Genomic DNA, 16,007 nt, shown 5'->3' on the forward strand with positions numbered 1-16,007 from the left:
GCTATAACTTGACCATAATATGAACCTAAACCCCAAAAATTTCCACTGCTGGCTTGATCTTCTGACCTCTTCTTTATATAAGCAAATACAAAAGTCTTAAACAAGACTACTCATGTCTATGAGGATTGGATTGAAGTTTGTAAGATCTGATCATATGAATTGTCCAATGAGACTGCCAGGTTATGATAAAAACATTGCAACTTCTGTACTTTCTTCCCACAGATTATCTTTCTCTCTATAGAAAAACATATTTTAGGATTCTGTCTTAATTTAATATGTTTCTTCTTCAGGCATTGCAAAAGAGGTTGGTTTTGGTTTGATTTTTTGCAGCAAGTTGCTATAGAACCAGTTGCTATGAGCATGGTAGAGAAAAAAGTTACATAGCAATTCCATTAATATGTAAAAAAAGAAACAAAGGCATTTAGGATCTATTGAAATCAATTTGTATTTTTCCCACTGAATTCTCTGAGGTTCATTTTAAAACTGTTTCTTTTTGTAAGGAAGAGGATTGTAGTAACTAGATGGTACAAAATAGCCCTATATAAAAGACTAAAGAGTGTTCCGTGGTTAAATAATTCAGTTGACAACAATGCTCAGAAATTAATCATAAACTGAGCTGAAAAATTAATACTACTGTACATAAAAACACACAGCTGAACATGTGTTTTAATCCATCCCTATTCAGCACATCACGAAAGAATGAGAATTTAACAACATATTGAAGTTCAGAAGAGTCAGGTTAAACGTAAGAGAGACTTAAAGTTGCTTTAAAACTAAATTCCCAATTGCTTTCTTAAATCATGGCCATACAGCCCTGTCCTGGTCTATTCAATGATTTTTTTGCTAAAGAATTAAATGACAAAAAATCTTGCCAGTTCATCCCCTGCAAAGGATTCAAAGGGGACCAAAGTAACTGGGCTTAGTGAAAATCCAATTGCTATGGAGGCGAGAAGTCAAGACTTCGCTAAGCAGAGGGATACTTGAATCAGTGAGAGGCAAGGAGACTTGGGCATATTGTGAGAGAAGCTGTCACAGCAGTTGTGTTATACTGTACCTGGTAAGCCTGATTGATAGTGTAGCAATAGATAAATTAAATAACCTGGCATGAATAACAACAAAACAGATCAGTCATCAGTGCAGACACACTTTTATATAAAAGCTCCTTTAGCAAACTAAGGATTTTGTTTTAGTAATTTTCCCCACAATGACATTATTTGAAATTATGTCATTTACAGACTCTACCAAGATAAAATATGGGAGGCTGGAGAAAGATGATCTCAAAAGAACTGGACACCATAGAACTGGGGACCAAAGGCACATCTGTGCTGAGGTGAATAAATCCACTACTTATAACCCTAAACTGACACTTACGGTGCAAGTACATTATCTGGTTTACCCTGTTGCTCTCCTGTATATAGAATAAGACAGAAGTGCAGGACCAAATTATACTAGTCTTAAGCTGAATTTCACCAATTGACTACTGCAGCAGATTTCACCCACAGATAAAACTGTCCCTCAGATCTCAAAATGGGGCTTTGAGGTTACTATTTAGTGCTGGTTCTTTGCATTTGGGTGATCTGGCCCACAGAAAGAATGGAGCACTGAGAATCAGTAGTGAGGACATATTTCTACCACAGAGCTGGGAACACAACTCCTTAAACTGAATATGAGCTTTGCTCATGGGTATATGACAGTTTATGAGCCACAGTATTTAAATATTAGCATTCACAAATATGAACCAAGAAAGCAAGAGTGTAATTAGTAGAGGATATTTTAATGCTACTTGTATTTTTTTAATTAAAAAAAAATATACAACTGAAAATCAATGCTCTCCTCTTCATTGGTTCAATCTATTAGGTATTAGACAAGTTGAATAATTTCAAATACCATACTTAGAAGAACAGAATGCAGAATACTTCCATGCTATACAGTGACTTTCATGTTAAAATAGCTTAGTTTTAAAATTGCTTTGAAGTTACATGTCATATAGATTACTGAGAGGGGAGGAGGTTAACTGTAGTGTGACTAGCTCCCCTAGAAGTTTTTCCAAACAAAAGAGTAAAGCAGCTCATAATTGGAAGTTGTCTTTTTTTCCTCTAATCCAATAATTAGGAAGTACAATATTTCTAAGACAAAAAGCCTAATCTATTTTAGAAAGGAGCTAATGTTTGCTGCATATTTTTCATGGTACATTTAAATTATAGTTTTAATAAAATACATCTTTAGATCAAAGCGGAAAGAAGTCATCAGTAGTAGGCCAGTGTACTCCACATTTTTTTTCTTCCAGATGATGGATGGCTTATGTTGTTCAGATTTCCACAATCAATCTCATTCAGTATTGTTTTTCCCCTTCTAGCACATATAAACAGGAGAACTGGTAGACAAAACGAACAAAATCCTTGTGTCCGATCACGTGTTTAGACGTTCATCAGCTTAATGAGTTCATGCAGTTTTATATATAAGTCTAGAAATGGTAGTGCTGATGATGAAAGGTGGGGGTTGTTTTTCTTTTCAGTAAGATGACAGCATGAAATTCAGCATTTTGTTTATATCTCTGGCAAAAGAGAAAGCAAAACTTGCCTGTTGAATACTTGTAGAACTTTTTGAACAGTAAGTTAGGTCTGGGTGAGTTATCATCCTTGAAACTCTGGTCTTTCTGATCTTAGAGCAGAGAGGAAGGAATTGCTAGGAAAGTTAGAAATGGATTTTATTTAAACCTAGTGGAAATTGTTTGAATTTTCCACTCTTGTAAACATCCACATAATGCCATGAAAAAGTTCATGAATATTGCATTTTTTTCCAGTTATCTGTCTATACAAGTTTCTACTTGGATGAGGTTCCTAGAGGTAATGAAGCTCAGACACTCCGTGGTGCCCTCTCAAATTCATGGGTCCTCCTGTTCCTACCTTTTTTATTCTCCTGTAGGTGCTTCCACTTATTTGTGTTCACCTGCGCGTTGGCAGGCCTTTGCCGGCGCTGTTTGCGGTCTCTTTTCCAAACCTGCTCACAGAACTCATCCATTGTGTTGAGATTGGGGTGGTTGATTAACTGCATGAAGTCTCTGTACCAGATCTTTTGACTGGGGGTCATGCTGTTGGTAGCATCCTTGATCTTGGAGGCATCGCCATCCTCTTCTTTGTGGAGCAGCTCTTCCAGGTGGTCAGTATCAATCACTTCCAGGGTCACTTTGAGCAGAGTTTGCATGAAGCCATGCTCCACAGCATGGCAGAAATAAACACCAGAGTCTCTCCGGTGGAGACTTCGTAGCAATAGGCCCTGTTCTGTCCGGATCATGTGATCACCCACTTTTATCTGTATTGGAAAAAATTGGTAATTTCAACAGTTGTCTTTCATATACATGCCCCATTATCCTCTAACCACACCAGCTCCTTAGTACCGCTCCTTTCAGTGGTAAAACTTGGCCAAAAATTCACAAACTCACAAAAATGGAAAACCCTCTGCCATTCATCTGTAGTTATGAAAGCCTCAAATACTCTGGAAAAACCAATGTCCTGCAAAGACTTTGAGGAATTAGGAATTTATTCCTTAGTCCTTGCTGCTGCTGAATAAAGATCTGTATCAACTCTGTTAGATGGATTTGCTGGTAAAATTACAGAAGACCTTAGCCTGTAATCAGCAGAGTCAGCATGGATCCATGTGGCTATATTACTGAAGTCACATTTATCACTATCTTTTAGTCAAACCTAGATCCATTTACGGGAAAGGTTCTCTGTCTTCCTATTGTTCCTTACTACAAAAGCCCTTATGCATAGAAGTGGATTCTGCATAAGTGGGAAATTTACACAGAAACAAATAAGAGTTAAATACGAAAATTTTAATATTCAAAAAGCAGCTTTTCAAAATAATGTATTTTTCTGAATTAATTCATGACATGTAACTACATTTTCTGAATGCACATGTGGATGCAGACAGAAAGGGAACAAACCTTTTTGCTCTTCTCTTCACTGAGAATAAATTCTTAATAATTTACTACTTATGCAAACAAAACAAAAATATTTAAAGGTGATAATGTAACTATTTAGAAAAAGCTTTAAATATATATGTATTTAAAAATACTTCAATGCAAAAAACAAGGTTGACCTCTCTAACTATCAGAGCAGATTCTTCTCTTAAGATATGTGTGATCTAGTTTGATAGTAACACGACTTGAAAACCTGGACGATTAATAACATAAGAATGTTGGTGACAAGAGAAGGAGATTAAATAAAGTATCAACTTAGAGTAAAGCAAATAGGGAAGGTCAGTATTTTTGCTTCTATGAATATTGTTTTTGATGAAAAACTGTACAGGTTTTCATATTCTTGTGTCCACTACAGTTCTCAGCTCTTCATTCTGTCTCTGTCTTATGTGCAGTAAAGTCTTAGAGCATGCAGTATGTAGGATGCTTCTGATAGACTATGTTTCAGTCAAATAGTATAATTAAATGAGTGCAGTTAAACTTTTTCTCAAAGGCAATTTTAAGGTTTTTGTGCTATTCAAGTTCATATAATCCTTGTATGATGTTTTAGGTGACAAAATAGTAGTAGTTAGCTTTTTCTGTTTCTGGTATCTCTAATGCAAAACAAGTGCGTTTTGCAGGGAGTCTGAGCAAGGAGAGGATATGAATGTTTTCTGCTGTAACAATCTGTAAAACCTATTGAGCACTTACAGGATTTTATGGTAATAAGAGTGATAATATGGTGAAGAACAATGGAAATTATAAGATTGCAGAATAAGTTTAGCAGAATTTCTAAACTAAAATCGTTCTGGGAAGGACTCAGATTGAAGTCTATCTTTATAGAGAAAATTAGTTGCATCCCTTTATTTTTTTTCTACTGTACCTCTTCTTTGCGATCGTCATTTTGCTTCTGGAATTGCCAGTAGACTACGGCACGCTGAGATTTTGGACTGCACTCAAGAAAAGTGCTGCTATTCTCTACTCCATAGATAATCTTTTCCTCCAGGGTGTGACCACTTGGGTTATCTGTACAGCATGGAAAAAAAAAAAGAAAAAAAGAATTACAATTACTGAAAAAAATCCCACTTAATTGCTAAGTAATTTTTTTTTGTTTTTTTTAGAAATTGGACTCCCTTAAAGTGTTTAAAAATAAACACTTCAAAAAAAATTTCCCCATATCAATATGCTATTTTAAAAATTTCCATCAACACCTCTATCTTTGTAAGGATCCCTGGCAGGTTTTTAGTTTTTACTGGTTTTTTTTTTTTAATTGTATTTTAAATCCTAACAGCTGCTAACATCTCAATATGGGAAGTTAATGAATTTAATTGTGAAATTTTCTGTAAACCTCATTATTATTCATCAAGGAAAACATCTAGGACATGACAAGAATTTTTAACAGCAAACTGTATGCAATGAGAAAACTCAGGGTGTAGCTGTAGAATGTTTGTAATGATGCCTCCTGGGCTCTATGGTCATAATACTTTAGAGCAAAGTAATAAAACATGAGGCTATTTAAAAGTAGTATAATGTGTTTAGATTACATGGCACTGCAGTTTGCTGAAGCTGTTAATGACCAGAAATAATGTTTTTGAGGAAACGATCTTCAATTAATCATTTCCTCTCATACTGATATAATTTATGGAAATGTAATGAGGTTAATAAACCAGACATTATGGGAGGGGAAAAAGAAAGTTAAATAAATTACTTCCTTTTGTAACAACAATGTTTCAAGATATTCATCAACTTGCTGGAAATATCACATAGCTATAGGACTTATATGGTATTTGATTCTTCTCCAATACCACAGAGGCTGTAAGTTTCAGCTCTCCACCTTAGCTCTTTAAAATGCTGTTATTGAATTAAGTGGTCACTGAGCAACAATCCTGAAGAGTAGATGAGGAGGAAGGGCTTGGTAGGCTATTTAACACTGTGTTGATCTCATGGGGTTTCCTGACTCTGCCATTCTCTGCCATTCTTTCCATTCTCCACTTTTGAACTTTAGCACTGGAAATCTTTAAGGAACAAGTTTTGATATGTTTTAACAGGAAAATTATGTCTATTTAAAACCCTCTAAGTGAAATCCTTTGTCCAGTTCTGTTTGCCCCCAACTGTGCCTTTATCATATTGGCCATGTTGTTTACCAAACACAGGCTGTTTACTAGATGACTGAGCCAAAGGTAAAAATAAAATTGAGCTCCTGGTTTATGTTGATACAGAATCATATGCCTTTCAATAATGACTTGCAGCCCTGAGAGGGGATGGGCAAAGGGATGTAGGGTAGAATAGGAACTGAGGCTTGCCCAGTTTTCAACAAGAAAACATCAAATAGCCTATTAACACTAAACAAATAGGAAATGGGTTTGCTTGCCTTCCTCTGCTGGATTGTGGACCTTTTAAGCAAGTTGGGTGTTCTATAAAAAACTAAGTGAAACAACTTTCATGACATCTTTCAGAAACCACATTCCCATGAAGAATGTCAGTGCAGCTCTGGGTCAGGAAGAAAGGGAGCAATGGAAGAAAGAATTAGAAAGCAAAGCAGCAAGAGAAAGGTGAGATAGCTGGAAGAGAATGTAGCCAAGGGTACTGGTGATAAGGTCTGAGATGGAGCATGGGTGAATTCGTGTCAATGAAACAAGGGAAGTGGAAGATAAAGATTGGAATTGGGACTGACTGGCTGATAAATTATGGGTCCAGATTCAACATTGTGAATGATGTACTGACTCTTCTTGTTCAATTCCTCTGATTAAGGAACAGAATTCACATGGCTGAGAAGGCAGCCAAGGATCCTCACACAGTCAGAGATAAGTTGTTTGATATCTGAATTGGAATCCACAACAGATAGCATATATAGGCCTGCAGCATAAAACATTAAGTAGGAAATGTCCCCTTTTATAGCCTGGGACACTTCTGTTACTGCTCCAGCAAACTGTTTCTGTAAAACAGTGATTTACAGGCTTCCAGAATAAAGGATGGAAACACAGGGATTTCACCCTAGGATGCCTGCTCTGTTTTTACTCCTCTCCTAGGCTCCATGAATTGTGGTTGCAGAATGGCCCAACTTCAACAACAGGAATCCAATATTTTGGCTGTCTGTATTGGCAGTACAGCTATCAAGTCAATTCCCTAAGCCTAAATGGACTTTAGGTCCTCATCTTCCACATCCCAAATAGTGGATTTAACTAGCAGGTTACTCAGCACCACTGACTATATTTTCCTGAACACAGCTGAGTTCAAGTGAATTACGTAGGAGCAGAGCGTATGTAACACTGGTCTCATTAGATCTGAGGAAGATAATCTTCTGGACTCTAAATGTTAGTAGAAAGGACAAAAACAGGTCTTTTTTTCACAAAAGTCCCACTGCCCAAGAGGAGTGGCATATTTTAAGTAAACAGAGAAGTTTCTGCTGGAAATCTTAATACCTAGGATATCTTTGTATCTAAGGAGCTAGTCACAAGTTTTTGTTTGAAACTGGGTGCTCTGACACCATTTCAAACTTCTGTTTTCTTGGATCTGATCTATGACATTCTAGTGTGTTAGAGAACACCATGGAAAGTGAGTGAAGCCCTCTTTAAATTTCTTCACAGCTGCAGAAAATAAAGTATGGGTGACAGATGAGAGAGGAAGCATTTAGGAGATCCTTGAGTTTCCATTGCCATGATTTAAGGGAGCAGAAGGCAGGTCCAGAAATGTCTATAAAGTCCATGTAACATTTAGCACATGGAGTGCAAGAAAATAAGCAGTGATCAAATAATCACAGGATCAGAGTGCAGCTTTGGGACTGAGGGAGAAGCTGAAGAGACTAGAAGGAAGAATGAAAGCCTAGGAAGTCCAGAAAAGCAGGTGGAGGAATTAGAAAAGTATAGAAATCGTGAAGTTGGTTATGAAATTTAGCCCAAAATCCTGTCTGAGAGCAGTAATTTCCAAAATGAACCCAACAGCAGTATCAGTTTACTACCCTGATAAATATCCTTGAAGTATATAATTTCTGACATAACCAAAGAAGTATGAAAGGCCAAGTAGTTATACCAAGACAGCTTTGCAGATGAATCAATCTTACTATATAGTTTAACTCAAGAGTGATTCTTTGAACTTGCCCTGGGATAAATCAGCTCAAAAAGGTGTCTCTTCTATTACAAACTCTTAAAAAAAAAAAAAAAAAAGAAAAAAGAAAAGAAAAAAAAGCTTTTATTAACTTCTTGATAGCACGTGTGTGTTATGCTTAAAAAAGATTGTTCTTTAGCTGACACAAAGGTGTCCATGCTTTTAGATTTAAGCATTAATGTCTGGCCAAACATCGGTACAGCTAAGGATCCTCAGCTCCCTCTAATGTTGTTGTGTAGTCATTTTATACCAGTTCTTATACATTTGCAACAAAGGGCAATGGAAAGAGCCATGTAAACCTTATTAAAAACATTAGTGCTTCAGATTGATCACAAAGTTGTTTTCTGCAATATCTTTAAAAGTGAGATTTTTCTTTTTTTATGTTTTTATTGAAGAATCAACTGGTAGTTACTGCAAGTGAATGTGCAGACAAGTAGTAAATTATTGCTGGAGTTTATTTGTGGCTGTAAGCAAACCCAATTCGTCATCTGTTGTCCAGAAAAGTACTAGTCACAACCAAGGAAAAAACTCAGCATAAGTTGGCCTAGGAAGCTGGCATAGGCCATGCAGTCATCTGTAATCACATACTGTGCGATCATGTGTAAATGACATGTAAATATAGGAAAATGTAATAGATTTACAGCTCAATTAATTTAGAGAAAATTTATCTCAAGACCAGTCTAAACCATTCATTAAGCATTTTGACAGTGCATCCTTCAAGTCTAAGATCCAGAGCTACATTCCCTCAGTATTCTTTGTAACTTACTGATACTTGCTATTCTCATTTTGACAAAGCTGTATCAAAGCTCCTTGTGATCAGGGGTACCATGATTGTTGCAATGAAAAAAAATGCATTTCTGGATTACTGCAAAACTGTATTACTCTTTTCCCTTTGGACAGAACATATCTTTATCAGATAAACATGCTTACCAAATATGGGAAGATATAAAAAACCCCAAAGTGTTTTGAAATGCTTTTTTCACCTATGAAAATAAAGAACAAACCTGCAGTTGTATAAAGCACAGCAGGCAATGGCTAGAAAACATTAAAATGAAAGACACGTGGTAGGCCAGGTCATATTTTTACTCATGAGTAACATGTCATGAGTAAAAAGGTAAAGCTAAGACACACTTCTGCTGGTATTAAAATCAACATTTAGTGCCTGATGAAATTTTTCTATCGGGAAATGTCATCTCAGCCTCAGTATCTGCACTGTATTTGCATTACTTGATATGATGCAACATGAAATTTTTGAACTTTCTACTAGTGCCAATTGACTAGTTCAAATCTAAACCAGTTCTCGTGAGTTCTCAAAGTGTGACAACTACAGACTGATCACAATCTATTCATGCATTTTTACAAATCCTTTTGCCTTCTGAGTAACTTGGCCTGAGTCTGACAATCAAGAAGTAAAAAGAAAAGCTATAGTAATGTTAGCTGTGAGTTTCAAATGATTGAAAGGAACACAGAGAAAACTATTCGTGAAATGTATTAGTGGTGAATTATAGCTGACACAGAAGTACAACTTTGGATTATTTATCATTTTTGTTATTACATGGACTGGAAGGACACGAGGATTTTGAGCTATCTCCATTTTCAGTCACCTCCTTATCCCAGAGATCTGTCCAGAGGTTTAACCCTTGGATTAACTCGGTTACAGCATAGTGTTAATAACACCAAAGTTATGCATTTGATCCCCATATGGGCCATTCACTTATGAGCTGGACTCAATGATCCTTGTGGGTCCCTTTCAACTCAGAATATTCTGTGTGCATATAGACCTACTACAATCATAAAGATTCACTTTTTTCCAGCAGGGGGAAGTATTGCCTAAGTGTTCCCTCCGCTTACAGCAAAAGGGACATTTTTAATCTTCTGAGTCAAGGTCTTCTGAAAAGTTTGGCAACAAACTAGTAACTGTGTGAAGTTTATCAGTCAAACTTAAGTCCAGAAAGGAATCTGATCAATACACTGTGAAAATGAAACAGCTGACAAGAAACCAAACCAAAATATGTCCAAGAAAACTCATGCTGAAAGCATATGGGACAGGCCTACTGCAAGGAACATCCTGATCTTAACAGCTTTTAGTGTGACACCTACAACAAAGGTCATTCCACATTTTGCCAAGGTAGTTACAAACACGTTTGCTTATTATCTTATGCAAACTATATAAAACAATATGTACATATTTCTTGCCATCCTGAAGGAGATACAAGTCTTTTCTGATATAATACTCCTAACCTGATGGTATAGTACCAGGTAAAAGAAGCAGGAAAATTAAAATGTTTAAAACTGTTAACTTGAGGAAAACAACAACAAAAAAATCCAAATATTCTTTAGTGTCTGATCCAGCCCATCGTAAGCTATCTAAACTGGGATAATGATGTATCATATTCATCTTTCACAGATGTTCGAGACAATTTCACCAACAAATCATTGACATGCTTCCTACTCTACTCATGCACAGTCTGTAAATTACATACAAATTAGTTGCACTTCAGTGGTGCCCGTAACTCACCGTGATGCTGCAGGTCTGAGCAGTGGGTAAGCGGGTCTCCATTTCGGATGTCTTGTCGTCTAGTACGCCTGCAAATATCATATTTGAAATCTGTTAGTGACCTTCTCAAGTGGTCAGCACACACATTCGCCGTGACTGAAGAGCAATGAGTGGAACATATATAATTACAGAAGTCACAAGGGCATCTAAACTACACTAGGAAGGAAATCATATTGCTACTACTATATTCTGTGCATTGTCACGGTTTGTAGAATGAGGCTTTACTCTTACAGATAAAGTCTTCAGAAACTGCTAAATACATATCTCTTGCACTGAGAAACTAAATTAAAATAATTCAATAATTAAAATAATTCAATACTAATTATTAATATTAAAGATATACTACATAAAATATGATGTTTATTTTCACTGTGTGGGCAATATTGATTACAGACAAATTCATTACTTGATTCATAGATATAGGATTGCTGAGGGATTAAAATATATATAGTACAGTTTAAAATGCATCAAAACCCATGAAGAAGCTACAGCTGTTCTGCAAGTACAGAATACTTTGAATATTGTGGCACCTTTTAGATAGATGAAATGTTAGGATGGGTGGCTTTCAAAGAACACTGAAGTGCTGTATTTTCTACAAACCCTAAATTAAACTACATAGATCATTTCAGCCACTACAGATTCCACCAGAACATTTCTGAAAAAACCTTTTACATAACTGTTGCAAATGGCTTTGTCTTTAGAATAAACAGAATAAAACACTTGAAAAGGAAGATTTTGAAATGCTGTTTATTCCACTTTTTGTAGCTTGAGTCTGAGTTCTACCTTTGATTGTATGTCCTTTTAACCTAGTATATTTTTCCCCAGTTTGAATTCTATTGGCTCTTTTGAAAAACATATTGATCTGTGCTAAAAAAATGTATTTCAGAAAAGAGAGCTTTTCTATACAGTTTTATTTTGCATGTGTTGTTCTCTCTTTGTCTGTTCCTATTTTTATTTAAATAGCTGTGACACGAAATTCAACTGAGCCAGAGAAAAGCTTTCACATAAAAAGAAAGAAAAAAGAACAAGGCAAACAAAGATGTGTTTCAAGTGAGAGCACTTTACTTTAGGAATCGGAGAAAGCCTGAGGGCTTGCAAAATTAGAGGAGAACAAAGAGGATTAGGCTGCTGAACAGTGCTGCGATTTCAGATTATGGGATCCAGCAACGGATATGCAAAAGTCAAGTAGCCTTGTAAAAAGCCCTGTTGGTCACTCCCTTGTGACAACAGCCCACATTTTTAAAAGCCATTGTTCTGCCGTACAGACCATCTCTCTTCTCTCCACCAGCCCTATTTGCAGGCTCTCACTAATAGCCCAGCATCAGCACATGCCAAGAGTTCTGTCTGAGGCACAACTGCTCAGCTGACTCCTATCGCCTGAAAGATTATAACCATATCTTTTTCCACTGAAAACTACTGGAATGTTAAACCTGAAAGTAGTTACATGAAGTACAGCAACAGTTTTTTTTTTTTTTTTTTGCTCATCTGAATTTTTTTTAAATTGAGATTACCAATTTTTTATATTTTTTTGAATAAAAACTTCTTTAAACTCATGATGTGTTTATCTTAGCACTCCTTAGTAATAAGGAATCTTCTGCTGATTGATACATGATTCAAAAAATGTACTAATCATAATTTCCAATATCTCTACATTACTCATTACCACTGACAAAACCCCACCCAAGACTTAAGGAATCATAAAATTTTGCTACTCCTTCCTAAATTTGGAAACATGTCATAGGATACTATTCGTAGGAAAAAAAGTCTGTGGAAAGACTCATATTACTGTCAATGAAGTTTGGATGAGATGTTTAGTCAGAATCTCAGGAAAATGTCGCACATATCACAATTGTATCAACATGATGATTTATGAAATATGAACCAGAACACCTCTGCATGGGGTAAAGTGAAGTGGTCACACAACAGGAGCTCTGGACTGTCATTTATACTTGTAAAATGCACAAAGAAAGAAAAGCAAATTAAAATCAAGGTTTATAAAAGCTTGTAAAAATAGAATAAAAATCAAATCAAAACAAAACAAAAACCCCAAGCAAAACCCCAAAAGCAACTACTAGTAAAGGATCTGTACAATTGCCTCAGGACTCAGTTTTCCCAATATTTCTGGAGCCCAAAATTACAAGAATTTATTACTAGGAAAATGTTGACATTTAAGCTGTTCCCAGCAATTCTGATTTTATCATAGATGCATTCCAAGTTGGCTTGAGACAGGGGGTACAGCAGGCACCAGGTAAACCGAGCATCCTCTCCCCCAGTAACACAGACCTTGACTCTGCTGCTGTTGCTGCCAAGGGAAAATTGGGGGGAAGTGGCGGAGACAGCAGCTTTTTCTGAATGCATTTTTCAGATCCCAGCTCCCCAGGACTAACTTTTTCTTTCACAGTGGCCTTAAGAAGAGCAAATTCTGCACCCCAAGGTTTTTCTGTGGCTGTGCAACCCAGTTTAGCCCCAGTAACCCTGCCCCGCAATTCCTGTGAGAAGAGGTCCCAGTCCCTTTACCCATGATGGCAACAGTGAGCTCAGTCTGCAGTGCATTAAGAGATAGATAAGGAAAAGACAAAGAGCCCTATTTCTTCCATCAGTGTAAGCAGATGAATGGCAGTTTATGTGCTCTATGGATCTTGAGATGGGCTGGGAGTAGGAATGGGTGCTAGTGAATGCTGAGAAACGATGAGGTTCAGGGATAAAGAAGCATAGGAAAGTAGCAGAAAACAGTAATTCACTGATTCCTGACCTTACTGTCTCCTTCAACTCAGAGGTAGTACTCAAACATACTGATTTCTAATCCTAAAAACTTTCAGATCAAATCAAATTCTTAGACTCTCCTTGAAAACCTCACTGTTCCCTCTCCCTTCAATCCTCCTCCAGAGAAGCTTCCGTGATACCACGAGAAATAAGAATTTAGTCCACGCAGCTGAGAAAATTTGACTGGGTCTTCTTTTGGGATGGGTTCCATTTCTCCTTTTCAATTATTTTCACAGAATATCACAAGAAGCTTGTCTCAGATCAACTCTGTTTCCTGGTGCAAAAAAATAGAACCTGATGTTCCAGGAGAAGCTTTTATTTTTGTAATCTTTTCTTTTTTTAGGATACATTGTAATGTAAACCTTGAAATTTTAATCCCCTCCATCTGAAAAGTCTGTGATACAAACTCAACTTCCCACCCTTTACCACATTTCATCTGCCTCAACAACCGATCTAAACCTGGAATTTGGAGTCCTGACATTCTCAGCTTAGTATTGCTACCATTAATTTTATCTACATAAACCCTTACGTATCTAAACCTTTGGATTCCTTGTTTCTTCCTAAATAGATGATGTCTGGCATATTCAATTTAATGTGAGTACTTTTTAAATCATTTTGGCCAATTTATCATGGGAATCTCAACACTACACCAAAGTCTGCTTCTATTTTCAAGTGATTACTATTCAGTTATACCTAATTTCTACTTCAGTAGCCGAGCTCTTCAGTAACAAGCTTGTATACTTTTAGAGAAAGAGTTTCAGAGATAAAGGCAGGCAAAGAAAATATTATTTTAAACCTTCATATCAGGCAACTAGACTTGTGACTTTTTTATAAAATCGGTATTTTTGACTTGTGGAATCGCTTTTCCCTTAATGTTTGCATTGCAAAGCCTTCAGTGTCACTACAGACTGAGTGTAAAAGTGGTTGTGCTGATCTGGTAGCACTTGGACACACATCAACACATGCAAGCTACACTTTTGAATAATAACAACGTTATCACGAAAAAAGTTTCTATTGATGTCCAAACAGTTTATAGATATTTCTTTTGAATTAGAATTCATGAAAATGCAGAATAATTTACTTGGGCAAGTAGAGATTCTATTTTGATTTCAAGCCCCCTTCTAAAGATAGAGAAAAGGATTTCTTTTTCTTTTTTCTGTTTATAAATGGATATAAAGTTATGAATCCATTTCAAAGAGAACTCTTCTATGAATGTTTCCTTACAGGAGCTTTTTAAGCCAGCCCAAGAAGTAGCAGTGGTCACTTTAAATCGACCAAGACTTCATATTGCATGTAACTCTCACAACAATGTTTTCTTTGGAGGAGAAAGGGCTCCAGTTAACCATCTCATGAAAAATCTCCAAAGCCCTCTGGTCATATTGAGACCATCAGTTCAAACAAATAGCAACCCATCCAAAACTGTCCCTACCTCTTAGCAGTGGGGAAGTAACGTGAACAAGATGAACCATCCCAGGCACAGTAAGGGTCTCTTGCAAGGCAACACTCAGCACATGCTTTTCCATACACATCACAGCGGTGCAAAGGAAGCTGTGAAACTCCAGTGGCTGAGCCAATGTAGAGTTGTTGCTGTTATAAAAATTAAAAAAAAAAGAGAAAATAAGTTAAAAAAATATTGCAAATTACAATTTTTTTTTCTAGGAAAGCATAACAAAGTTATATAATCAGATGCTAGGGCCATTACAAACACAATAAAGGATCGTGATCCTGATGTACACTAGAGGAATGAGAACAGAATTGTCCCCAGGGTTAAAAAAAATCAAATAGGAAAAACTTTATTTTTGCATGAAGCTCTCGGTCGCTTCTCTAAACAGTAAAAAAATTAAAGTACTCTTCAATTTTTTCTTTTTCATTCAGATCCCCGCACTGGGAAAGCACCACAGTCAGTGAGAGAACACAATGGAGAATATACTTTTGAATATAAACAAAAAACAAAACTTCAACACAGATTTCCTAAGTATGACCTTGATTTATGTATGTGAGGGGGAAACCTGAAGTAAATTACTTCAGACTGATGCTAAGATATTCCAGTTTGGAAGTGCTGCCATGCATGCATGTCTTTGCATGTCTGATAATTCTGGCGTTTTGTACTCTTTTCTGTAGGTCACATACTCTAACTGGAACCTATCTTTAATGAGGGGAGAGGCTTTATTTTATTTTGGATAAAAAACAGTGTTGAGTAGAAGATGAAGTTCAAAGGCAGAAGTAAATAAAAACCCATGCATACAAAATGAATTACAGCCTCATATGGCATCACAATAGAATATCTTGTCTCTCGCAGTTTCCTCTCTGATATCAAATTCATGTGGTCCACTAGGAAAGTTGGTCCCCAGAGGGATATGAGAAAACTGAACTTCTGATCCCATGTGAAAGTCCAAACAGAGATACTTCAGATTAGCACTAATTTACAAAGAAAATAAGTATGGGTGAGATGCAAAACTAGGGAAAACAAAATATATAAACAAAATTCAATGGCACAACCCTTTTGGTTTGGAAACACTGACATTTGTCTATCCAAAGCTTAAACTCTGTCACCCAGCACCCATGTTGGAGCAATGAATACCTTTCTTTTGAAGGTCCCACTCCAAGCAGTCCCACCGAGAAAAT

At 36.5% G+C, this 16,007-nt stretch overlaps 1 protein-coding gene across 2 annotated transcripts in view; it reads right to left on the bottom strand.

Moving 5' to 3' along the window:
• Positions 1 to 793: 793 nt before the first annotated feature.
• The window catches only part of SEMA3A (semaphorin 3A), a 281,004-nt gene continuing 265,790 nt past the window's right edge, over positions 794 to 16,007 (bottom strand). For both annotated transcript variants that reach the window (XM_017807832.1, XM_017807833.1), the window contains 4 exons: positions 14,812 to 14,969; positions 10,581 to 10,648; positions 4,842 to 4,984; positions 794 to 3,312 (listed from right to left, as the gene is read on the bottom strand). In XM_017807832.1, the coding sequence (XP_017663321.1) occupies positions 2,857 to 3,312; positions 4,842 to 4,984; positions 10,581 to 10,648; positions 14,812 to 14,969 (825 nt within the window). In that variant the 3' untranslated portion in view covers positions 794 to 2,856. The remainder of the gene's footprint in view (positions 3,313 to 4,841; positions 4,985 to 10,580; positions 10,649 to 14,811; positions 14,970 to 16,007) is intronic.

The sequence above is a fragment of the Lepidothrix coronata genome, unplaced genomic scaffold, assembly GCF_001604755.1.
Source record: "Lepidothrix coronata isolate B3197 unplaced genomic scaffold, Lepidothrix_coronata-1.0 Scaffold20, whole genome shotgun sequence".
In the NCBI taxonomy this organism is placed as follows: domain Eukaryota; kingdom Metazoa; phylum Chordata; class Aves; order Passeriformes; family Pipridae; genus Lepidothrix; species Lepidothrix coronata.